Here is a 24,748-nt window from a genome sequence, read left to right on the forward strand (position 1 = left end):
CACGCGCAGCGCCCCCCCCCCACCCCCCCCACCCCTTTCGGATGGTTTGCGTGAGGCGGCTGCCGGGCGCCGCCATTTTGGCCGGGGGATCTGCGGGAGCGGGCCGCGCGGAGGAGGCCGAGGGCGAGAGGACGGCGGCCGCGTGGTCCAGTCCGCGGAGGAGGCGGAGGAGGACGGACGGGCCCCAGCCGGCCGGCAGCGCCAGGTGTGGGCGCCAGGGGGCCGCGCGGGGGGCGCGCGCGGGGCGGGAAAGCCGGGCACGTGGCGGGGCGGGCGGGGGCGCGCGCGCGCGCAGGCGGGGGGGGGGGCGCGCGCGCGCCCCCTCAGCCGGTCTCCTCATTGCCCCCGCCGCATTCATTCATTCATTCACTCATTCCATGGTGTTTATTGAGCGCTTACTGTGTGTGTGTGTGTGTGTCTTCAAATCCCTACTGAGAGCTCACCTCCTCCAGGAGGCCCTCATTCATTCATTCATTCATTCCATGGTATTGATTGAGCGCTTACTGTGTGTGTGTGTGTGTGTTTGTGTGTGTGTCTCCTCCTCCCTTCAAAGCCCTACTGAGAGCTCACCTCCAGGAGGCCTTCATTCATTCATTCATTCATTGCATGGTATTTGTTGAGCGCTTACTGTGTGTGTGTGTGTCTCTTCCTCCCTTCAAAGCCCTACTGAGAGCTCCCCTCCTCCAGGAGGCCCTCATTCATTCATTCATTCATTCATTCATTCCATGGTATTTATTGAGCGCTTACTGTGTGTGTGTGTGGTGTGTCTCTGTCTCTTCAAAGCCCTACTGAGAGCTCACCTCCTCCAGGAGGCCCTCATTCATTCATTCATTCCATGGTATTGATTGAGCGCTTACTGTGTGTGTGTGTGTGTGTGTGTGTGTGTGTGTCTTTATCCCTTCAAAGCCCTACTGAGAGCTCACCTCCAGGAGGCCTTCATTCATTCATTCATTCATTGCATGGTATTTGTTGAGCGCTTACTGTGTGTGTGTGTCTCTTCCTCCCTTCAAAGCCCTACTGAGAGCTCACCTCCTCCAGGAGGCCCTCATTCATTCATTCATTCCATGGTATTTATTGAGCGCTTACTCTGTGTGTGTGTGTGTGTGTGTGTGTGTGTGTGTGTGTGTGTCTTCCTCCCTTCAAAGCCCTACTGAGAGCTCACCTCCTCCAGGAGGCCTTCATTCATTCATCCATTCCATTCATTCATTCCTTCTGGACTGTGAAACCACTATTGGGTAGAGACCGTCTCCCTATGTTGCCAGCTTGTACTTCCCAAGCGCTTAGGACAGTGCTCTGCACACAGTAAGAGCTCAATAAATACGATTGATTGATTCCATGGTATTTATTGAGCGCTTACTGGGTGTGTGTCTCTTCCTCCCTTTGAAGCCCTACTGAGAGCTCACCTCCTCCAGGACGCTTTCATTCATTCGTTCATTCATTCCATGGTATTTATTGAGCGCTTACTGTGTGCGTGTGTGTGTGTGTGTCTTCCTCCCTTCAAAGCCCTACTGAGAGCTCACCTCCTCCAGGAGGCCTTCATTCATTCAGTCATTCATTTCATGGTGTTTATTGAGCGCTTACTGTGTGTGTGTCTTCCTTCCTTCAAAGCCCTACTGAGAGCTCACCTCCTCCAGGAGGCCTTTATTCATTCATTCATTCATTCCATGGTATTTATTAAGAGCTTACTGTGTGTGTGTCTTTTCCTTCAAAGCCCTACTGAGAGCTCACCTCCTCCAGGAGGCCTTTATTCATTCATTCATTCATTCCATGGTATTTATTAAGAGCTTACTGTGTGTGTGTCTCTTCCTTCAAAGCCCTACTGAGAGCTCACCTCCTCCAGGAGGCCTTCGTTCATTCCATGGTACTTATTGAACGCATACTCTGTGTGTGTGTGTGTGTGTGTGTGTGTCTCCCTCCCTTCAAAGCCCTACTGAGAGCTCACCTCCTCCAGGAGGCCTTCATTCATTCATTCATTCCATGGTATTTATTGAGCGCTTACTGTGTGTGTGTGTCTCTTCTTCCCTTCAAAGCCCTACTGAGAGCTCACCTCCTCCAGGAGGCCTTAATTAATTCATTCATTCATTACATGGTATTTATTAAGCGCTTACTGTGTGTGTGTGTGTGTGTGTGTGTGTGTCTCTCCCTTCAAAGCCCTACTGAGAGCTCACCTCCTCCAGGAGGCCTTCATTCATTCATTCCATGGTATTTATTGAGCGCTTAGTGTGTGTGTCTCTCCCTTCAAAGCCCTACTGAGAGCTCACCTCCTCCCGGAGGCCTTCATTCATTCATTCAGTCAGTCATTCATTCCATGGTATTTATTGAGCACTTACTGTGTGTGTGTCTCTTCCTCCCTTCAAAGCCCTACTGAGAGCTCACCTCCAGGAGGCCTTCATTCATTCATTCATTCATTGCATGGTATTTGTTGAGCGCTTACTGTGTGTGTGTCTCTTCCTCCCTTCAAAGCCCTACTGAGAGCTCACCTCCTCCAGGAGGCCTTCATTCATTCATTCATTCCTTCCATGGTACTTATTGAGCGCTGACTGTGTTTGTGTCTCTTCCTCCCTTCAAAGCCCTACTGAGACCTCACCTCCTCCAGAAGGCCTTCCCAGACTGAGCCCCCTTTTTCCTCTTCTCCTTCCCCTCCCAGCAGCACTTGTATATATATATTTGTACAGATTTATTACTCTATTTTACTTGTACGTATTTACTATTTATTTTGTTAATGATGTGCATCTAGCTTTACTTCTATTTGTTCTGACGACTTTGACACCTGTCTACACGTTTTGTTTTGTTGTCTGTCTCCCCCTTCTAGACTGTGAGCTCGTTGCTGGGTAGGGACCATCTCTATATGTTACCAACTTGGACTTCCCAAGCGCTTAGTACAGTGCTCTGCACACAGTAAGTGCTCAATAAATATGATTGAATGAATGTAAATCCAAGTGCCCACAACGAGTTTACAGTCTAGAGGGGGAAACAGACCTTAAAATAAATTGTAGATGGGGGAAATGGCAGAGTATAATGATAGAAGTCACTTAACTTTTCAGTGCCTCAGTTACCTCATCTGTAAAATGGGGATATGAATTGTGTCTAATTAGTTTGTATCTACCCAATGCTTAGTATAGTGCCTGGCACATAATAAGTGCTTAACAAGTACAATTCTTAAAAATGTGTAAATGCTCTGGGGGTGAGGTGACTATCAAAGTGTTTAAGGGGTACACATCCAAGTGCGTAGGTGATGCAGAAGGGAGGGCACAAAGGGGAAATGAGGGCTTAGAGAAGATTTCCTGGAGATTTGATTTAAATAGGATTTTAAAGATGGAGAGAGTGGTGGTCCGACACGAGGAGTGGGGGAGTGTGGTCGTTTCAGGCCAGAGGGAGAGAAAGTGGAAAGGGGGTCGGTGGAGAGACAGGTGAGGTCGAGGTACAGTGAGTAGAAGAGATAAATTTGCAGTTTGGGTTGTAATAATAATAATGATAGCATTTATTAAGCGCTTAATTAAGCAAAGCATTGTTCTAAGCGCCGGACTAGATCAGTGAGGTACAGAAGGAGGGAGAGAGCTAACTGAGTGCCTGTGGTAAGGAATCTCCATTCGATGTGGAGTTGGATGGGGAACCGTTAGAGGTTTTTGAGGAGTGGGCAGACATCATCATCATCATCATCAATCGTATTTATTGAGCGCTTACTATGTGCAGAGCACTGTACTAAGCGCTTGGGAAGTACAAATTGGCAACACATAGAGACAGTCCCTACCCAACAGTGGGCTGCTCACAGTCTAAAAGGGGGAGACAGAGAACAAAACCAAACATACCAACAAAATAAAATAAATAGGATAGATATGTACAAGTAAAATAAATAAATAGAGTAATAAATATGTACAGACTGAATGGTTTTTTTTTTTTTCAGAAAACGGAGCCAAACAGGAAGTATGGACTGGAGCAGGGAGAGACAGAGGCAGGGAGATGAGCCAGAAGGCCAAGGCAGGGAGAGAAATGCTTGGACCAGGGTGGTAGCAATCAATCAATCGTATTTATTGAGCGCTTACTTTGTGCAGAGCACTGTACTAAGCGCTTGGGAAGTACAAGTCGGCAACACAGAGACAGTCCCTACCCAACAGTGGGCTCACAGTCTAAAAGTAGCAGTTTGGAGGGAGAGAAAAGGGTGGATTCTGGAGTCATTGTGAAGGTAGAACCGACAGGTTTGGGTGACAGACCCAATCCGTGGGTTGAATGAAAGAGACGAGTCAAGGATAATGCCAAGGTTACGGGATTATAACTGGGAAGATGGTGGTGTCCGCAGTGTTTTAAAAGTGCGGGAGGACGGAGCTTGGGTGGGAAGATGAGGGGTTCTGTAAGCTTGTTGTGGAGAGGGAATATTTCTATTAACTCTGTTGTATTCTTTCAAGCACTTAGTAATGATAATAATAATGATAATAATAATAATGATGATGATGGCATTTGTTAAGCGCTTACTATGTGCAAAGCACTGTTCTAAGCTCTGGGGGGGATACAAGGTGATCAAGTTGTCCCACGTGGGGCTCACAGTCTTAATCCCCATTGTACAGGTGAGGTAACTGAGGCTCAGAGAAGTTAAGTGACTTGCCCAAGGTCACACAGTAGACGTGGCAGAGCCGGGATTTGAACCCATGACCTCTTATTCCAAAGCCCGGGCTCTTTCCACTGAGTCAGCACTTAGTAATGATAATATAATAATAATGATGGCATTTGTTAAGCACTTACTATGTGCAAAGCACCCTTCTAAATGCTGGGGAGGATACAAGGTTGCCCACGTGGGGCTCACAGTCTTAATCCCCGTTTTTCAGATGAGGCAACTGAGGCACAGAGAAGTCAAGTGACTTGCCCGAAGTCACACAGCTGACAAGCGGCGGTACAGAGCTCTGCGCACAGTAACCGCTCAGTAAATCATCCCCAATCATTTATTGAGCACTTACTTCGTATAGAGCACTGTACTAAGCCCTTGGAAGAGTATAGTAGAACAGAATTAATAGATATGTCCCCTGCCCATAACCAGCTTACCATTGAGTCGTGTTCCCGCTGCAGGGCACATTGAGCACTTACGGTGTGCGGAGCGCTGTGCTAAGCGCTTGGAGCGTACACTATTACAATAAACAGACACATTCCCTGCCCATAGTGCATGTGAAGGTTTTTTATGACCAAGACACGTTAACAGCCTAAGTGGCCATAGCGTACAGTGGTGCTCTGCACACAGTAAGCGCTCAATAAATACGATTAAATGAATGCTGTAATTTATCGCAGTGAAACAGTAGGTGGTTGCTTTGATAGCCGCCGCAGTCTACCCCATCTTTGCTGTTTTTCAGTGTTCCCGCAGGGCCCGTTGACTTCGCACAGCACCTTCCGTGATTTGTCTTCAATCAGAAACTTTCACCACGGCTGGCCTAGCCCCAGCAGGCAGAACTGGGGTTACATCCCATGTCTCTTAATTCCCAGGGCAGTGCTCTTTACATTGGCTGTTCACTGGAACAAAAAGTCACCCGAAATATTGATTTAATTTGACTTTTTAATGGTAAAAGTTACCATGAAAAGTTACTGTGTGTCGGGCACTGTGGTAGATACTAGTCTATCAGGTTGGACAGAGTCCCTGTCCCACATGGGGACTGTGAGCCCACTGTTGGGTAGGGACCGTGTCTATAAGTTGCCAGCTTGTACTTCCCAAGCGCTTAGTACAGTGCTCTGCACACAGTAAGCGCTCAATAAATACGATTGATGGATTAGCAGCAGAATGTAGAAGCAGCGTGGCTCAGGGGAAAGAGCACGTGCTTTGGAGTCAGAGGTCATGGGTTCAAATCCCCACCAGTTGTCAGCTGTGTGACTTAACTTCTCTGCGCCTCAGTTCCCTCATCTGTAAAATGGGGTTTAAGACTGTGAGCCCCCCATGGGACAACCTGAGTAACCTCCAGCGCTTAGAGCAGTGCTTGGCCCATAGTAAGCGCTTCATAAATGCCATTATTATCATTATTATTATTATTATTATGCTTCCTTGCAGCCCGCTGGACTGTAAACTCCTTGAGCAGGGATATTGTCTACTTTATTTTACATTCCCAAGCGCTTTTGTTAGTATGTTTGGTTTTGTTCTGTCTCCCCCTTTTAGACTGTGAGCCCACTGTTGGGTAGGGACTGTCTCTATACGTTGCCAATTTGTACTTCCCAAGCGCTTAGTACAGTGCTCTGCACATAGTAAGCGCTCAATAAATACGATTGATGATGATGCTCTGCTCACAGGAAGCACTCAATAAATGCCAATGGTTTAATGATTGCTTTCTTTTAGATGGCTTGAAGTTCTGAGGCTTTATTGGGTAGATCACCATAGACTACAACCTAATTTTAGAGCGCACACTATTACATTGTTGCACTTATTACACTCTGCCAGGGTTGTGTGATCAGTGAAACTTGTAAATAATTTGGACTAATCAAGCTTAGTTGGGTGATCTAAAATGGGAGTACACCCAATTTTGTTTGTTTCCATTTTGTAAAGGTAGTTGAATAATAATTGTGGTTTTTGTTAAGTGCTGGGGTAGATGCAAGATCAAGAGGTCCCACGTGGGGTTCTTAGTCTAAGTAGGAGGGAAAACAGGTTTAGAATCCCCATTTTGCAGGTGTGGGAACTGAAGCACAGGGAAATTAAGGGATTTGCCCAAGGTCACACAGCAGACAGCGGCAGAGCCGGTTTTAGTGTCCAGACTTCTGACTCCCAGGCCGTCTGTGCTCTTTTCACTAGGCCACGCTACTTCCTTGAATGGTAATTGCCTTTACAATATACACCCCAGAAATGTTTTATACAAGAAACTTTGATATTCTGCTTAGTCACCAAGATAAAATTATCAGCTTTGTTTTCGCCACAGGGCTTTTAATGACTTTTAATGTCACTTTTGATTACTTTGAACTGGCCCTTGGATGGAAATGTAATTGAATCAATAATTATTAAGCCTGCACGTGCTTTCTGGTAATCTTAAAATCTGAGGTCCGAGTTGTGGTCTGTATTGACATTAACTGGCTTTACTGGCATTTACTTCTACTGAACTATCCCAAGGAATTAGGACAATATTTTATATTCAGTGGATACTCAAGGACCACTCATATTGATTTTCTGTGTTGGATTCTGAGGTCTCCACCAAATCATGTTTAAGTAAGGATCCTTACTGACCAGAGATGGCAACTTTTAGAGCGGGTTAATCAGACTGAACGGAATTAATTTTTCCAAAAAATCATTCGGTGCCTATCTTCCCACGCTTCAAAAACCCATCCATCTCCGCAGAAAGCAGAAACATCTCAGAACTGGCTTCAGAGCACTTCAGCAGCTTTCTCCCTCCTACCTGCTGTCACTGCTCTCCCACTCCAACCCAGCTCACAAACTTTGCTCCTCTATTCATCATCATCATCACTCGTATTTATTGAGCGCTTCCTATGTGCAGAGCACTGTACTAAGCGCTGGGGAAGTACAAATTGGCAACAAATAGAGACAGTCCCTACCCGACAGTGGGCTCACAGTCTAAAAGGGGGAGACAGAGAACAAAACCAAACATACTAACAAAATAAAATAAGTAGAATAGATATGTACAAATAAAATAAATAAATAAATAAATAAATAGAGTAAAAAATATGTACTGACATACAAACGGAGTCTGTGAAGCCAAGGTCAGATAGCGTGTTGAGAAGAAGGGGGTGGTCCACAGTGTCTATTCATCATCAATCGTATTTATTGAGCGCTTACTGTGTGCAGAGCACTGTACTAAGCGCTTAGCACTGTACTAAGTCCTCTATTAATCATATTTACTGAATACTTACTGTGTTCAGAGCATGGTACTCGGCACTTGGGAGAGTACAGTGTAACAGCTGGTAGACAGATTCCCCACCCACAATGAGCTCACAGTTTAGAGGTAACTCTAACGTCCCCTTACTAAATGCCTCTCTCACTGCCATCATCATCATCATCAATCGTATTTATTGAGCGCTTACTGTGTGCAGAGCACTGTACTAAGCGCTTGGGAAGTACAAATTGGCAACATATAGAGACAGTCCCTACCCAACAGTGGGCTCACAGTCTAAAAGGGGGGACTGCCATTGATCCTCCCTCCTATCTGGATTCCCTTTCCCCTTCATGGCCAACAGCCCACCACTCTCACCATCTTTAAAACCCTACGAAAATCATATCTCTTCTAGACTAGTCTCTCTTCTGCATCACCTGTCCACTTGAATTCATCTCCCTTGAGCACCCTTCCACACTCACGCAAGTGTCCGTATTCTTTCTCACTTTCTGCCCTTTATTGTACTATAAAGTCTGACACCCCTCCCTTCCTCACACACACACTAGATTGTAAGTTCCTTGAGGGCCCGGGTCCCGTCCATCCTCTCCGTTGAACTCAGTCAGCACTCAGTAGGTGGGATTGGTGGAGAGGAAGGTGAAAAGAAGTAAGAATTGGAGTGACTGTTCCAGAGGAAAGGATCAATCAATCAATCAATCGTATTTATTGAGTGCTTACTGTGTGCAGAGCACTGTACTAAGCGCTTGGGAAGTACAAATTGGCACCATATAGAGACAGTCCCTACCCAACAGTGGGCTCACAGTCTAAAAGGGGGGGAGACAGAGAACAAAACCAAACATACTAACAACATAAAATAAATAGAATAGATATGTACAAGCAAAATAAATAAATAGAGTAATAAATATGTACAAACATATATACATATATACAGGTGCTTGGGGAAGGGAAGGAGGTAAGATGGGGGGATGGAGAGGGGGACGAGGGGGAGAGGAAGGAAGGGGCTCAGTCTGGGAAGGCCTCTTGGAGGAGGTTGACATGTAACTTGTTGGGGAAGAAGTGCGGGGACAGCGCTGGTAACATCGGTAATCAATCAATCGTATTTATTGAGCGCTTACTGTGTGCAGAGCACTGTACTGAGCGCTTGGGAAGTACGTCGGTAACAATTGAGAAGCAACGTGGCCTAGTAGAAAGAGCACGCTCAGCACTGAGAGTCAAGAGACCTGGGTTCTAATCCTTGTGCTGCCACTTGCCTGCTATATGACCTCAGCCAAGTCACTCAGAATCTCTGCCTCAGTTTTTCCATTTATAAAGTGGTGATAAAATGCTCGATCTCCCTCCTCCTGAGACTCTGAGCCCCATGTGGGACAGGGACTGTGTCTGATCTTATTTTATTTTATTTTTTATTTTATTTTATTTTGTTAGTATGGTTTTGTTCTCTGTCTCCCCCTTTTAGATTGTGAGCCCACTGTTGGGTAGGGACTGTCTCTATATGTTGCCAATTTGTACTTCCCAAGCGCTTAGTACAGTGCTCTGCACATAGTAAGCGCTCAATAAATACGATTGATGATGATGATGATGATCGCATATCCTTCCATCCATCCTAGTGGTTATGACGGTGTTGGTTATGATGGGGTTTAACGCATAGTAAGTGCCTAACAAACAGCCACTATTATATTAGCAATGGTGGTACCCAGTGTCTAATTGTCCAGGTTTCATGAAAATATCTTTTTTTTCCCTTTTTAACCTATTACTACCGCACTGAAAACACATTTCTATCTTCAGCTCTTATAAATTCCAAATTCCATTTGATAGACTAAATCCACATCAGTATATGTTATGGTGCTGTATATTTTGTAATAACCTCTCGTTTTTCTCATTTTATAGACTCGGTTACACCCACATCCACCTCCTAAAAAGCTTCTGACTCTTCGTGAGCCTGCGTAGATAATTATGGCAGACAAGTTAACTAGAATTGCCATTGTCAACCATGACAAATGCAAGCCAAAGAAATGCCGGCAAGAGTGCAAAAAGAGCTGTCCTGTTGTTCGAATGGGTAAGACATTTGTAGATTGTTTAACTATGTAAAAAGAAAGCTTATAAATTCTCAAGGAACTCTGTGCAACATTAAATAGCTTTTCATTTGTATTGATACTGATGATAGGTTTGATTTAAAGTACAATAAAATACAGTAAAATTGGTACATTTAATGTGGGAAAATTTCTCTAAATTACTTCCCTAAATTCATTCATTCAGTCCCATTTACTGAGCACTTACTGTGTGCGGAGCACTGTACTAAGCGCTTGGGAAGTACAGATCGGCAACATAGATGGAGATGGAGTTAGTTTGGATTTAAATAGTAAGGCTTCATGTGATTACTACAATTTTAAATATAGTTGCATTCCTATTCTTATCCTCTGAGTTTAGATGGTGATTTTCATTGTTTTAATGATATTTGTCATATTGTGTAAGCTTCTAAAAATTCCTCATGTTTAGACGAGCACCTTGAAATATTTATAAAACACTGGCAAATACCCAAGTGCTGGCTTAGATTTTCTGGAAAATCTAGAAATTTAAACCTACAGTGAATAATTTGTCCTCTCTGTGTGTAGTTCACGACTGAATGTAGCCACTGAATGAAATTGAATTAGCCACTGAATTGTTTTGTGCTACTCGAAACTCATTGGGCTGTTAATACCTACACATTTTTTTTACTAGATTCGCAACCTCCAATTGAAGTCAGTTAATCTCTTAAGCATTTCATTATAGTTACCGAGATTGCAAGTGTTTAAATTATTTGCATTTAGGCCCTCAAGGGAGCTTTTTCCAACCTGCAGGCATCCCCACTTGACTGTGAAAGCAAGGTTAGGTCCTCACGTTTTTTCAGTGTAGGTGTCTAGACTTTGAGGTTCCCATAGAATGAAATTTTTTTTCATTCTATTTATTCTATTCTATTTTATTCTATTCTATTCTATTCGAAATCTAGGTGTCTAGATTCTGAGGTTCCCATAGAATGAAATTTGTTTTCCATTCTATTTATTCTATTCTATTCTATTCTATTCTATTCTAAATCTAGGTGTCTAGATTCTGAGGTTCCCATAGAATGAAATTTTTTTTCATTCTATTTCATTTTCGAGAAGCAGCGTGGCTCAGTGGAAAGAGCCCGGGCTTTGGAGTCAGGGGTCATGGGTTCGAATCCCCGCTCCGCCACTTGTCAGCTGTGAGACCTTGGGCAAGCCACTTAACTTCTCTGTGCCTCAGTCACCTCATCTGTAAAAATGGGATTAAGACTGTGAGCCCCACATGGGACAACCTGATCACCTTGTATCCCCCCAGCGCTTAGAACAGTGTTTTGCACATAGTAAGCGCTTAATAAATGCCATTTGAAAAAAAATGAAATTACTTTTAAGGGGGAAATATGTATACTTTTTGACACGAGGGGCAGGAGGGGAGCACCTCCCAAGGACGATAAGGTGACAGTTCCTAGAAGAAAACAATTCCCAGTATTACCAAAAGAAATTGGATGGGTCAGAGTCAGTGGCTTCAGGCAGAAGCTGTTCCCTGGCTTGATCTCCATGGGAACGGGTGCTCTGAGATCCCCAGCAGCAGCAGATCTCCCTGCCAAGACCCAACCACTTTCCCCCTGAGCCCTGGCGTGTGTGTTTTTGTTCCTTTTCCCCTGCTTGCCTCTGACTGTGCTCAAATATCTACCTCCGAAGCCCTATGTGACTTAATATCCCTGGATCACAGGATGTGTGCGTGTATATGTGTGTGTGTAGGTCCATCTCCCTGTACGTGTCTCAATCAATCACGTTTATTGAGCTTATTGTGTGCAGAGCACTGTACTAAGCGCTTTGGAGTGTACACTATAACAGTAACAGGTTCGTTCTCTTTCACCAGGAAAGCTGTGCATAGAGGTCACGCCCCAGAGCAAAATAGCATGGATTTCGGAAACACTCTGTATTGGTTGTGGTATCTGCATTAAGGTAAAGGACTGTTGTTTTCTCTCGAGTGTGTAAGAGGGGCCAAGAGAAAATGTTTTCTGAATGCCCGTTTGTCTGTGAAATGCCTTAAAAATATGAAACTGTTCTAGAAAAAATGTATAAAGTGAACACAGTGGCAACCAACCTGAATCCAGATTTATACTGCATTCTGATGTTCAAGTAGCTAAATACTGTCAGCTGCAAATTCTCCTTTTCAATTTAATAATAACATTGGCTGGGGTTATTATAGTTTCCCATAACCAGTCCAGGAACCAGTTCCCTTTTCGATCCCCGCTTTCTAATTTTCTGAAGTCGGTTTCTTCTCTCTAACCGAAATGAATGTTTTAAACATGTTTGGAATGTTGGATAGAATTGGGGGAGGTGTATTAAAGTGTTGACATTTGAGTATTAACGGGTATTTACTTTTAAAATTTTTCTAGTTTTTTCCTTTAAAACTTCAGAAATATCTTAATGCAAAAACATGGCGGGTGCAGCTCAGCAGTGGCAATTACATATGGAAATTAAATTGTTTTTTTATAGCCCAGGAATCACATAAACCGTAAACTGTTCAGCTTAAGTAAGGAAACTCTTGAACGTAGACTGAAGAATTTAAATTTGTCATGGGCCAAATTTAGAACAGATGAAATGAAGAAGTATTTTTCAGGTCCCGCTCTTGTAGCCTTACCTTCAAGTCCTGACATGGCTGTTTTTTTTTTTTTTTGTTTGAATTTTGCCTGTTCTCTCCTTCTGTTAACCACTAGGTTTCTTTAATCTGTTGTATGAATATCATGAACATATTTTTGTTGATGAGAAGGTGACTATCACTGCCCAGGGGTTCCAATCCTGAATCTACTCAAGATAAAAATTGCTCTTCATTCATTCAGTTGCGTGTACTGAGCGCTTACTGTGTGCAAAGCACTGTACTAAGTGCTTCGGAGAGTACACTATAACAATAAACAGACACATTCCCTGCCCACAACGAGCTAGCAGCAGAATCTCTGACAACTTAAATCTTTTTGTCAATTCAGTAGCCCCTGCCTTTAAGCAGAAACAACTCCAAAACCAATGGGAACCAATAACTATCATTACAATTTTAACCACCACCTGGGAGGGTGGGTAGTCCTCCTACTAGCCCATTCTGATTCTCCAAAATGGATTAGCCCTAGGTCTTGTTGTTTAAGCCTATTTTTCTTGTCAGAAGTGAATATAGAGAGGTTAGTCATCCATATGTGCTCAGTAATTCTTCATATCCTTGAAGGTATTAAAGTCTAGCACTTTGCCCAGACTAAACAACTTAATTTCATATCCTTTTCTCATAAATCCCATTTACCAATTCGTGGACCTTTCTGCAGCGCTTTCCTATTAAAGACTTGGTAAACGATTGTAATTTGCTACATGTTTTAGTGTATGTTACCAGGAAACGTAAATTTTCATCTTTAAATTATAGAAATGCCCTTTTGGCGCCTTGTCAATTGTTAATTTACCCAGCAATCTGGAAAAAGAAACAACTCATCGATACTGTGCCAATGCTTTCAAACTTCACAGGTATGTTTTGGAGCCATGTTGCTCCATTTTCTCCTATCTACTCTTAGTTTTTTCCTTCTGTTTAATAATAATAATAATAATAATGTTGGTATTTGTTAAGCGCTTACTATGTGCAAAGCACTGTTCTAAGCGCTGGGGGGAATACAAGGAGATAAGGTTGTCCCATGTGGGGCTCACAGTCAATCCCCATTTTACAGATGAGGGAACTGAGGCACAGAGAAGTGAAGTGACTTGCCCAAGGTCACATAGCAGACATGCGGGAGAGGCGGGATTCGAAGTTTATCAGATGCCAGGCTGGTGGGAGATTGGGCAGCTCCAAAAGGGAAATTATAACGGATTAACTGAAAATTCCTCGAGTACATAGTGTGCTTACCAAAAATAGATTATTTGTTCGGTTGAGCTTTAGTTTCCCACAACCATCAGACTTCATTGTCAATAATTTCTCCAAACATTAGTTAACAAAATCAAAAGCCCGTGCTTAAAGTTCTTCTGTGCTCAATGCTAATGCTTTGAATCTGGGGGTCTAGATTTCCTAGTGGAAAGGGATGTTCCCACCTGTCGGGTTCAAGGGGCCCACTGCAGCAGGGGGATGAAGTGGAATATTTCTCATTGATGGGGCACTTCTTCCTTGTAAGTAAAATGGCAGGCAGACAACAGACTGCGTGGGGTTGCACTCTTGTATCAAAACGTCGCACTGTTATCTTAGAACAGTCTTACGGGAAGGGTGAATGTAGTCATTTTAGAAGTGATCCTCTCCAGAACTAAATTGAGTAACCAAAATCAGGAGTTGCGTTGGTCAGGGGAGGATTTCTAACAATTAACTGTTTTTGATGTGGTTAGTAATCTGGCTGTTTTTTTCTAATTGCCAGTTACGGCCGACTTGTCTGTTTTCTGCCGGCTGGTCTTTGCATGAGTGGCGTGAGTGCATCAAAGTAGACGCAGACCGACAAAATAGAGTTACTGGGCCCCGAGCTTAATTATATTCAGTACGAACATTTTATATGCTTTTGCAGGTTGCCTATTCCTCGTCCAGGTGAAGTTTTGGGACTAGTTGGAACTAATGGCATTGGAAAATCCACTGCCTTGAAAATTCTAGCCGGAAAGCAAAAGCCGAACCTTGGAAAGTATGATGTATGTATTGATTTCTTGTTGAAGTTACTGTTCTCGTTGGTTTCATTAGTCCTTTTTATGACCTCGGTTTATTTTCTTGACTCTCTTTTATGAGGGGAACGCACTAATACTGGGTCGTAATACTGCATAGTCCAAGCATTTTAAGTTCATTTTTATGTTAGGATTTGTAAAGATTCATTTGTCATCATCATCATCATCATCATCAATCGTATTTATTGAGCGCTTACTATGTGCAGAGCACTGTACTAAGCGCTTGGGAAGTACAGATTGGCAACATATAGAGACAGTCCCTACCCAACAGTGGGCTCACAGTCTAAACCTTCCCAGACTGAGCCCCCTCTTTCCTCTCCCCCTCCTCCCCCTCCCCCCGCCTTACCTCCTTCCCCTCCCCACAGCACCTGTATGTATGTATATATGTTTGTACAAATTTATTACTCTATTTTACTTGTATATATTTATTCTATTTTGTTAATATGTTTTGTTTTGTTGTCTGTCTCCCCCTTCTAGACTGTGAGCCCGCTGTTGGGTAGGGACCGTCTCTCTATGTTGCCAACTTGTACTTCCCAAGGGCTTAGTACAGTGCTCTGCACACAGTAAGCGCTCAATAAATACGATTGAATGAATGAATAAATGAATTAGCCAGGATGCCCCACCATTCTTTTCAACTACCAAATAGACTTGAGCTTCTCTTTTCATTTTTTCATTCAGTCATATTTATTGAGCGCTTAGTGTGTGCAGAGCACCGTACTAAGCACTTGGAAAGTACAAATCCGGCAAGAAATAGAGACAATCCCTACCCAACAATGGGCTCACAGTCTAGAAGGGGAGAGACAGGCACCCACAAAATTTCTGTCCCTTAATCCATTACTCCAGCTTCACATACAGAGAAAGTCTTCCCCAAATCCAGTTTTCTGATATTTCATTCTTCTGCTAAAGGTCCAACACTTAGTCCCTACTTCATTATTACTTCCCAAGGTCAGCTCCTCATGCAACGCTTACCAAAATTGTGCCACTTACCTTTCAATTTTAAATATTGTTAACGTGACACTTAACTGTCAAAATTGTAGACAACCAGGCCTCTCTAAGTCATATCACTTATTTAGGATCCACCTGACTGGCAAGAAATATTGACTTACTTTCGAGGATCTGAGTTGCAAAACTATTTCACCAAGATCCTGGAAGATGACCTGAAAGCCATTATTAAACCCCAGTATGTGGACCAGATTCCTAAAGCTGCAAAGGTCAGTAATCCATTTAGAGATTTAAGTCGGGCTTTTAGGATCTGTTGAATTTGACATTTTTTCATTTTATGTTTCAAAAAAATATAGTTTTGTTTTTTTGTTGTTTTTCTTTAATATCTAATCGCTCCAGGGAACTGTGGGGTCTATTTTGGACAGGAAGGATGAAACTAAGACACAGGCCATTGTATGTCAGCAACTTGGTAAGTGACTTTTATAAAAGTGTTCCTAAGCCTTTTGGCCAATGCAAAAACATTGTTGTAAAATTGTAACTGGACGTCAATTCTGAAGCTGTATTTTCTCTATCGTATAACGTTGCATTTCATAGAAATTACAGGAAATGTAAAGCAGCAACATGTAAAGCTGCCTTGTACTGACGTACTTTGAGTTGTGAATGTCGGAAACAGTGTTTTGAAAGTAACTGCTCTCTACTTTTTCCTGTAGACCTGACACATCTAAGAGAACGCAATGTTGAGGACCTTTCTGGAGGAGAGTTGCAGAGATTTGCCTGCGCTGTCGTTTGCATACAGAAAGCCGATATGTACGTTCCATTTCTTTTAACATGTATGACTACTTCGGGGGTTTTAGTTGATCACATACTGCTTAATATTTGAGTGCTCTGAGGAGAGAACAACTTTACACCTGAAGAAACAATCATGCGGGCACTTAGACAAAATACATGGACCTCCAGTCAGTTCCCTCTTGCCAAAGAAAGGCAGATGAAGCAAAAATATCAGTTTGGCCAGAGTGGGTCACGTAAGGCTGTTTGATTGGCAGTGTTAGAGGGTTAGGTGGAATGGCATGGTGGCCACTCCTCTCCCTCTTTCCTTAGGAGGTTATAGCCTTCCAGTAAAAAGTGCTGGCTCTACTTTTCAGGGACCCAAATACTGTAGTTTGCAGCTGCTCTCTTGGGAGTATGTGACATATATGCTCCCAAGAGAGTATGTAGACATAGTTGTCCTCCACATTTGAAGAAGACACCTCCGACCCGAGTATGTGTGGGACTGAAAACGCCAATGAAGGATCCTCAGGTCCGTCTGCAGGACTGAGTTTTTCCCGATCTACAAGCCGTGGGCAGGGAGGCGGTTGATTTATAAAAGAATATAACCGCACCAGGCTCTCCCTTTCTCCCTGAATGTTTTGGAACTGAGTAGAAACCTTCAGGTTGTTTTAGCAAACCATTCAAAGGCACTTCATTGTCACTTTCAGACTTGAGGGTGTATTTCTTCTCCCCTCTGCAATATTTGTGGGGGGGGGGGGGGGAAGGCAAAGAGCACATCTTTGGGAATTTTGCTGGCATAACTTTACCCATTTCTTTCTCTTTACTGTGTTGCCTTAACACAAAATTTACTGTTTCTGATGGGAAATACTTTTTATTCTTAAATTATACAGTTGTTCTCCCCTGTAATGTTGACTCCGGTTTAAATTATTCTTGATTGTTATAAGGTTTGGGATTGGTATATTATGGTTTTTTGGAATAACATGTTTTTGTTTTTTGTCTATTCCTGATAGCTTCATGTTCGATGAGCCTTCTAGTTACCTAGATGTGAAGCAGCGTCTAAAAGCTGCTATTACAATACGATCTCTAATAAATCCAGATAGGTAAGTTCAGGCTTGAAGTGTGCCTGTTTCACTTTTTCATTTTTTTCAGCTGTTCTTAGATTATAAATTCCTTCAAGGCAGCTATTTGTCCTGTTGAACTGAGTATCTAATATTAGGTTATGTAAACGGGGACACGTATGTACAAATAAATATAGCAGATAGGCGGGGCAGAGAAAAAGGAGAAACTCTTGATAGAAGTGGAATTTTCTTCATGGCCTTCACTCAGAGTTTGATGGGTGATAGCATTCAATTAGAGAAGCAGCGTGACTCGGTGGAAAGAGCACGGGCTTGGGAGTCAGAGGTCATGGGTTCAAATCCCAGCTCTGCCACTTAGCTGTGTGACTTCGGGCAAGTCGGTTGACTTCTCTGTGCCTCAGTTCCCTCATCTGTAAAATGAGGATTAAGACTGTGAGCCACATGTGGGACAACCTGATTTCCTTGTATCCCCCCCAGCGCTTAGAACAGTACTTGGCTCATAGTAAAGCGCTTAACAAATACCATCATCATTATTATTATTTCGTGATGTATATTCAGGATAGTCTGTGGGACCATTTCCCTAAAATCTCTTGGAAGAGTAAATAGTACATTTTGGGTCTCTTAAGTGAGCTTCAGAGTAGAGTTGGCTTTAATGCCTCAAGGAAGGACTTAAAACTTGTCTTCAAGTATTGAGCTGCTATTCAATGCCTGAAGAGGATAAAGGAGGTCAATGTAGTTTGGACTGCGAGTGAAATTCTCCTTTCCTCCTTGTGCAGCTATAGTTGATCACAGATGGAATTCTTTTGCTACCTTAGAAAAGTTATAAATTCAATTACCTCCTCTGCTGAAGTCTTTCCCCCACAACCAAATTTCTTAAACTTGATGCCTAGCTATCCTGATTTTTATGTATTTTACTCTTTTCAGTGAACCAGCGGAAAAGTAAATATCTGGATACTTCCACTGTCTTTTTATGTAAAATAAAATCAGGGAAAACTAAGGTGCTTTGGGTTTTTTTATTTTTCAGATATATCATTGTTGTGGAACACGATCTAAGTGTGTTAGACTATCTCTCCGATTTCATCTGCTGCTTGTATGGCGTGCCGAGTGCTTATGGCGTGGTCACTATGCCTTTCAGCGTGAGAGAAGGTAACTCTTAAGCTCCTTCCCCAAATTCTGTCTCCCCTCTTCTACTGAATTAGAAAAATGTACACCTGTGAAGGTGTTTTTACTATTTTAGGCATCAAGCCTAAAAATTGAGGTTTATACTTTATGTAGCAGTTTGCCGTGTTTTTGTAGCTTATCCTGTTTGGTCAATGAGCTATCACCACCATGCCACTTACTCAGCACACTACAGTGAGTCGCGGTACTGTTAGGTATGGCCAAAAATTCATTGAAAATTAGCAGAATGTCTCACAATTTAAAATACAGACATAGAAAAGTCCAACTCTCCAGAACTGACAAGTCAACATTCACACTAATAATAAACAGGGAACCGTAAAGACTTCAGTTTTGAAAAGTTAACGGGCACTAGACTACCTGCCTAAAGTCTCAGAACCTTCAAGCTCCTCCTCTCGAAGGTAGTTTTTGAACACTGAAATCATCAATCGTATTTATTGAGCGCTTACTGTGTGCAGAGCACTGTACTAAGCGCTTGGGAAGTACAAATTGGCAACATATAGAGACAGTCCCTACCCAACGGTGGGGTCACCTCTCAAGCCATTCCCCTTCACCTCCAGGGATCTGATGCTAGGGATATCCTGTGGTCTGCTACAGTTTTAACAGCCAGCAAGAGTTGACTTTGATAATGATACATATCAGTGGGAAGTGGAGTAGATACAAGGTGATCAGGTTGGACATAGTCACTGTCCCCTGTAGGGCTCACAGTCCCATTCTACAGATGAGGTAACTGAGGCACAAAAGAGAGTTAACTGTAATGCTTCCATTTCAAGCCTTTGCCATGACACATTTTGGGCCCTGGTATTGGGAACAGTGCTTGGCACATAGTAAGCGCTTAACAAATACCAGCATTATTATTATTATTACTATCACTGTGGAATTTGAAATGCCCCTCGGCCATCATTCCCCTTGAAAGGCATCAACTCTGGGAGAAGCTGCAGGTTGTAGTAACAGTCGAGATTCCTTCAGAGTGTGACTCCATTATCCATCATTAAGGATTCAGAGGGTCTGGGGCTACTTAGAACAGTGCTTTGCACATAGTAAGCACTTAATAAATGCCATTATTATTATTATTATTTACTACTCATTGGTGGTAACAGCTGTTCACAATTTTCTCGGCAAAATTCCCACCTCTGTGAAAGACGTCCTAATCTTGTGATCCATAACCGTACTGACAAAAAATCTGAGTTTTTTCCCCCGTTTACTGTTATATTCCCTTCTCTTCAACAGGCATAAATATTTTCCTAGATGGCTACGTTCCAACGGAAAACCTGAGATTCAGAGATGCCTCCCTGGTTTTTAAAGTGGCAGAGACGGCAAACGAGGAAGAAGTGAAAAAGATGTGCATGTACAAATATCCGGGAATGAGGAAAAAGATGGGAGAGTTTGAGTTAGCAATCATAGCTGGAGAATTCACAGACTCGGAAATCATGGTGATGCTAGGGGAAAATGGTAGGTTTATGACTTTGGAAAGCCTTTGCAATTGTGTTTTAAGCTATGAAATGAAATTTTCTTGTTGCCGGGGAACTAGGTGGAGCTCATACATTGTTGCAGAGTTGCCATTTAACCATAAATTACAGGGTTATTTTTGTAGTCTCAGTGTCCCTTTGAAGAGGGCACTGCCATGCGTGTGGAGACTTGCGCTCTACTCGCAGCTCTGCTACTGATTTAGACTAAGAGGAGTGTGCATGGAAGTCTGCCTGATGCCTCCCTCTTTTAAGACAAAATGATCAAATTCACTTCTTTCTGTATTTTTAAGATCAAGTTTGAATGAATCTGGGTCCGCTAAAGGTTGTGCTATATATACATTACAAAATTATTGACTCCTGGAAAAAATTTCTCAATACATAGAAATAGAAACCACAATATAGGCACTAAAAAGTGAGCTGGCTACATTTGGTATGGAGATTGAAAGCATTTTCAAATTGAAGTTAAAATTAATAACCCTCACTATGAACATTCTCATTGTAGCAGCTCCTTCTAAATCAGTAAAGTTGTGGGTGGATGCTTTTTTTCCCCCTCCATAAGTCTACAGTGCCTGGAAATGTCTATGCATGTCACCTCTTTAAAATATTTGCAACACAGAGAATAGATTTTTGGTACATTTAACTGATTTAACTGAAAATCACGTCATTACTGCAGTGTTCTAGCATCAGTCCAATCCAGAATTTTACAGGCTCCTCTCCTTCCCTACTGTCCTTTATTCAGCCATACTCTCTCCCCTTCATAAATAAAGGATCACACTCCTTCCTTGGCATGAAATAAATGCTTTGTCTCCAAAAAATGCACTAGAAACCCAGTGAAAATTCCTGAGTCTGGACTGGCTAGTCAATCCTGTGAAGCCTGAGTTCTGAAACAATAAACATTGATTTTTGTGGTAAAAATGAACAAGATGACTCATGGTTTCGTAGCAATTTGGAAAAGTTAATCAGCTGTTCATGTTTACATGTTCACTTCCAGTACTTTTGTCATTTCCAGGTACTGGGAAAACTACATTCATCAGAATGCTTGCGGGAAGACTTAAGCCTGACGAAGGGGGTAATGTTTCAGTCTTATTGATTAGTACCACATTTAGTTTGGCGTGAGAGGCACGTTTTCATTCTGTGGACCGTTTCTCTACAGGGGAGGTGCCAGTTCTGAATGTCAGCTACAAGCCACAGAAGATCAGTCCTAAATCAACGGTGAGTTTGCCCCTTTTTGCCATTTAACTACATAATAAGAGCCACTGGTGCATGACTTACTGAGGAACGGTGGAGGAAATTACAAGCGTGTTTCATCTGGGCCTATTCATTCAATCGTATTTGAGCACTTAATTGTGTGCAAAGCACTGTACTAAGTGCTTGGAAGAATACAGTGCAAGAATAAACAGACACATTCATTACCCAGAAACAAGCTTACAGGCCTATGAACCCATCTACACAACTCCACTTTCTGCGTCTTGGTCACTTATTATTTACCACATGGAGCCCTTCATCATCATTGATGGCATTTGAGTGCTTACGGGGTGTAGAGCACTGTACTAAACACTTGAGAAAATAGAGTTGGTAGACATGTTCCCTGCCCACAACAAGCTTCCCCAGCTAATTTCATAGCCACCCACTCTAGCACTTATGAATCCATTTATTCCTCTTCTCAGCACTTTTTATATATGTGCATTCACTTTTGCATTCAATTATCGATTGTATATATAGTTGAATTTTTACATAGTGTCAGCTGCTTGTGAGCAGAGAATTTGCCGTTTATTTTGAACCTCCCACTCACTAAATACTAGTACTACGAGATGCAATAAATGCCATGCATGCCTCCATAAGTGCCATGTATTTTTTTACTCATTAAAAAAATGCTTAAATATTTTTCATGATTTTTAAACAGGGAAGTGTTCGTCAGTTACTACACGAGAAGATAAGAGATGCTTATACTCACCCTCAGTTTGTGACTGATGTAATGAAGCCTCTGCAAATAGAAAATATCATTGACCAAGAGGTACCAACTCACCGGATCCACACTTTGGTACTGGTGCTGCAGAAGGTCATCCTGTGACTTGCTAAGCTCCTCTTTCTGTGAACAGGTGCAGACGTTGTCCGGGGGTGAATTGCAGAGAGTTGCCTTGGCTCTCTGTTTGGGCAAACCAGCCGATGTCTATCTCATCGATGAGCCTTCAGCGTATTTGGACTCCGAACAACGTCTGATGGCAGCTAGAGTTGTCAAACGGTAATGTGTCTTTCCTGAGGGGTGAAGGGGTGTTTATATGGCACATGAATGTATTATCACTCAGTGATATAGACATCTAATCAATCAATCGTATTTATTGACCACTTACTATGTGCAGAGCACTGTACTAAGCGCTTGGGAAGTACAAATTGGCAACATATAGAGACAGTCCCTACCCAACACATCTAGACTGTGAGCCCGCTGTTGGGTAGGGACCGTCTCTATATGTTGCCAACTTGTACTTCCCAAGCGCTTAGTACAGTGCTCTGCACACAGTAAGCGCTCAAGAAATACGATTGAGTGAATGAATGGTATTTTATCGAGGTATTATCGAAGTAAAACTTTGACTAGCTTCTTGTGACTATTTTATATATATATGCACCTGAAGAGACTGTGAGCCCACTGTTGGGTAGGGACTGTCTCTATGTGTTGCCAATTTGTATTTCCCAAGCGCTTAGTACAGTGCTCTGCACATAGTAAGCGCGCAATAAATACGATTGATTGATTGATTTCAAAGCCTCACTTGATTTCTAGCTTCATCCTCCATGCCAAGAAGACAGCCTTTGTTGTAGAACATGACTTTATCATGGCCACCTACTTGGCGGATCGCGTCATCGTTTTTGACGGCATTCCATCCAAGAATACACTTGCAAACAGGTAAGACCAAGGGAAGAGGTTAATTTCCATTGAAACAGTTCAAAATTTATATTCAACACCGCAGGCGTTATTACCGTCATTGAAATCCCCCCGGAGATCACCTGTCTCCATGTTTTGCTTTGTTGTCTGTCTCCCCCTTCTAGATTGTGACCCGGTGTTGGGTAGGGACCGTCTCTATATGTTGCCGACTTATACTTCCCGAGTGCTTAGTATAGTATAGGACTCACAGTCCTCAATCAGCCTAGGGTGCCTTGTTCTTTCCAGATTTCTAGTATCAATTCATACAAATTCAAAGTAGGCAACGTAAGTCATCAGACATGATCACGGTCTGAAAGAGGAACACGTAGCAACTGAGTTCAGCTATCATTCTGTAGTTATAAAACTCCTTTTTTCTGAGGACCGTAAAGCATTCGTTACTCAGATCTGAGCAAGGATGGTTGTCTCCATTGTTGAAGAGTGGTAAATAAGGCCGAGGTCATCTCTGTAAACCAACTTGTACGGAGAAAGGTTCTTAAATTTTTTAAATTGGAAATCAATCTTTGATCAGTGGTTGGTAGATCAATAAGTTATTTATATTAAACCCACTATAGATTTTCATTTTAGACTGTTCAACAAAAAGTGGCAGTTTCTAGTCAACAATGATAATTTAATGCAATTTATTAGTTCCTGGTATAATAAACCAAATCACTTCCATGCTCCAGAGAAAGTGGGGCATTCTAAAACCTGATTAGTTTTATACAATCTTCCAATTAGTTATGGGTTATCTATTTCCAAATTCCATTTAATCATCCAGGAAAAAGTAGTTTCCACTCTTCTTTTGCTCTACATCCTAAAAAAATGATGACAAGTGCAAGTTGGAGTTTATTTGTAGATCCTTCCGTTTTAAGTAGGACATAATTTAAAAAGAGCCTAATGCTTTAAAAAAACTCAGCAAGCATTTCAAATCCTTTCTCATCTTCCCCTTCTAAAAAGATACCAGGCCCAAGTTGAACAGTGCAGTAAAATAAATCGCCTCCATCATATTCCCAGCCCAGACATGGAGGTAGTTGAATAATTTAGGCCCGTTTGTGTGCTTGTTACTGATGAAAAGCTCCGTCTAATCAAGAATTTAATCTAGTTTAGTGTCAAAATAAGATTTTCCCAGCTCTGGTAACAGGTTTCTTTTGTGTTTTCTGGGAGTTTGAACATAGGGAAAGAAATGTGTGGTGTTAAATTGGAGGAGAGGCATTCCCTTAATTCTCATGTGTTATATAGAATGCCTTCCATAGAAATAGGCAGCTAATTGACTTTGATGTTTTCAGGCTGTTTCAGTGGTGACCCTTTTTTCTCTCTTTCTAGTCCTCAGACCCTTTTGGCTGGTATGAATAAATTTTTGTCTCAGCTTGAAATTACATTCAGAAGAGATCCCAACAACTACAGGCCAAGAATAAACAAACTCAATTCAATCAAGGTATGCAAACTTACTGGAAAGTGAGGTTTTGAATTTTATCCAAGATGGATCGGAAAAACAGATCAAGCGTAAGCCTGTGTGATAGTAGAAAGACTCTTGGCGGGCAAGTGGTTTGTCTTTTGTTAAAAGGCACTGTGGCAAGTCGACGGGGGCTTCGAAAGGTGGTAATGGTCCTTGGCATTATTTATATTCCTGTATCCCCGGAGTAGGGGCTAGGCTGTCACGAAAGATGGAGAGATGGTTGCCTGTTAATGTGTACAAGTGTTATTAATTTGCTTTCTTTTCATTTTTTTAGGATGTAGAGCAAAAGAAGAGTGGAAACTACTTTTTCCTGGATGATTAAATGGAATTTGGAAATCGATAACCCATAACTAATTGGAAGATTGTATAAAACTAATCAGGTTTTAGAATGCCCCACTTACTCTGGAGCATGGAAGTGATTTGGTTTATTATACCAGGAACTAATAAATTGCATTAAATTAT

The 24,748-nt window shown here is 42.3% G+C and overlaps 1 protein-coding gene across 1 annotated transcript; it reads left to right on the plus strand.

Moving 5' to 3' along the window:
• The first annotated feature begins 55 nt into the window (after nt 1-55).
• ABCE1 (ATP binding cassette subfamily E member 1) lies at nt 56-24,748 on the plus strand. Its single transcript, XM_038755314.1, has 18 exons — nt 56-205; nt 9,684-9,852; nt 11,697-11,782; nt 13,227-13,324; nt 14,338-14,455; nt 15,559-15,696; nt 15,827-15,896; nt 16,138-16,234; nt 17,206-17,295; nt 18,296-18,417; nt 19,678-19,899; nt 20,926-20,985; nt 21,070-21,128; nt 21,820-21,930; nt 22,016-22,158; nt 22,693-22,815; nt 24,154-24,265; nt 24,561-24,748. Exons 2-18 carry the CDS (start codon nt 9,750-9,752, stop codon nt 24,606-24,608), a joined length of 1,800 nt encoding a protein of 599 aa, XP_038611242.1. The 5' UTR covers nt 56-205; nt 9,684-9,749; the 3' UTR covers nt 24,609-24,748.

This window comes from Tachyglossus aculeatus, chromosome 12 (genome assembly GCF_015852505.1).
Source record: "Tachyglossus aculeatus isolate mTacAcu1 chromosome 12, mTacAcu1.pri, whole genome shotgun sequence".
NCBI lineage: Eukaryota > Metazoa > Chordata > Mammalia > Monotremata > Tachyglossidae > Tachyglossus > Tachyglossus aculeatus.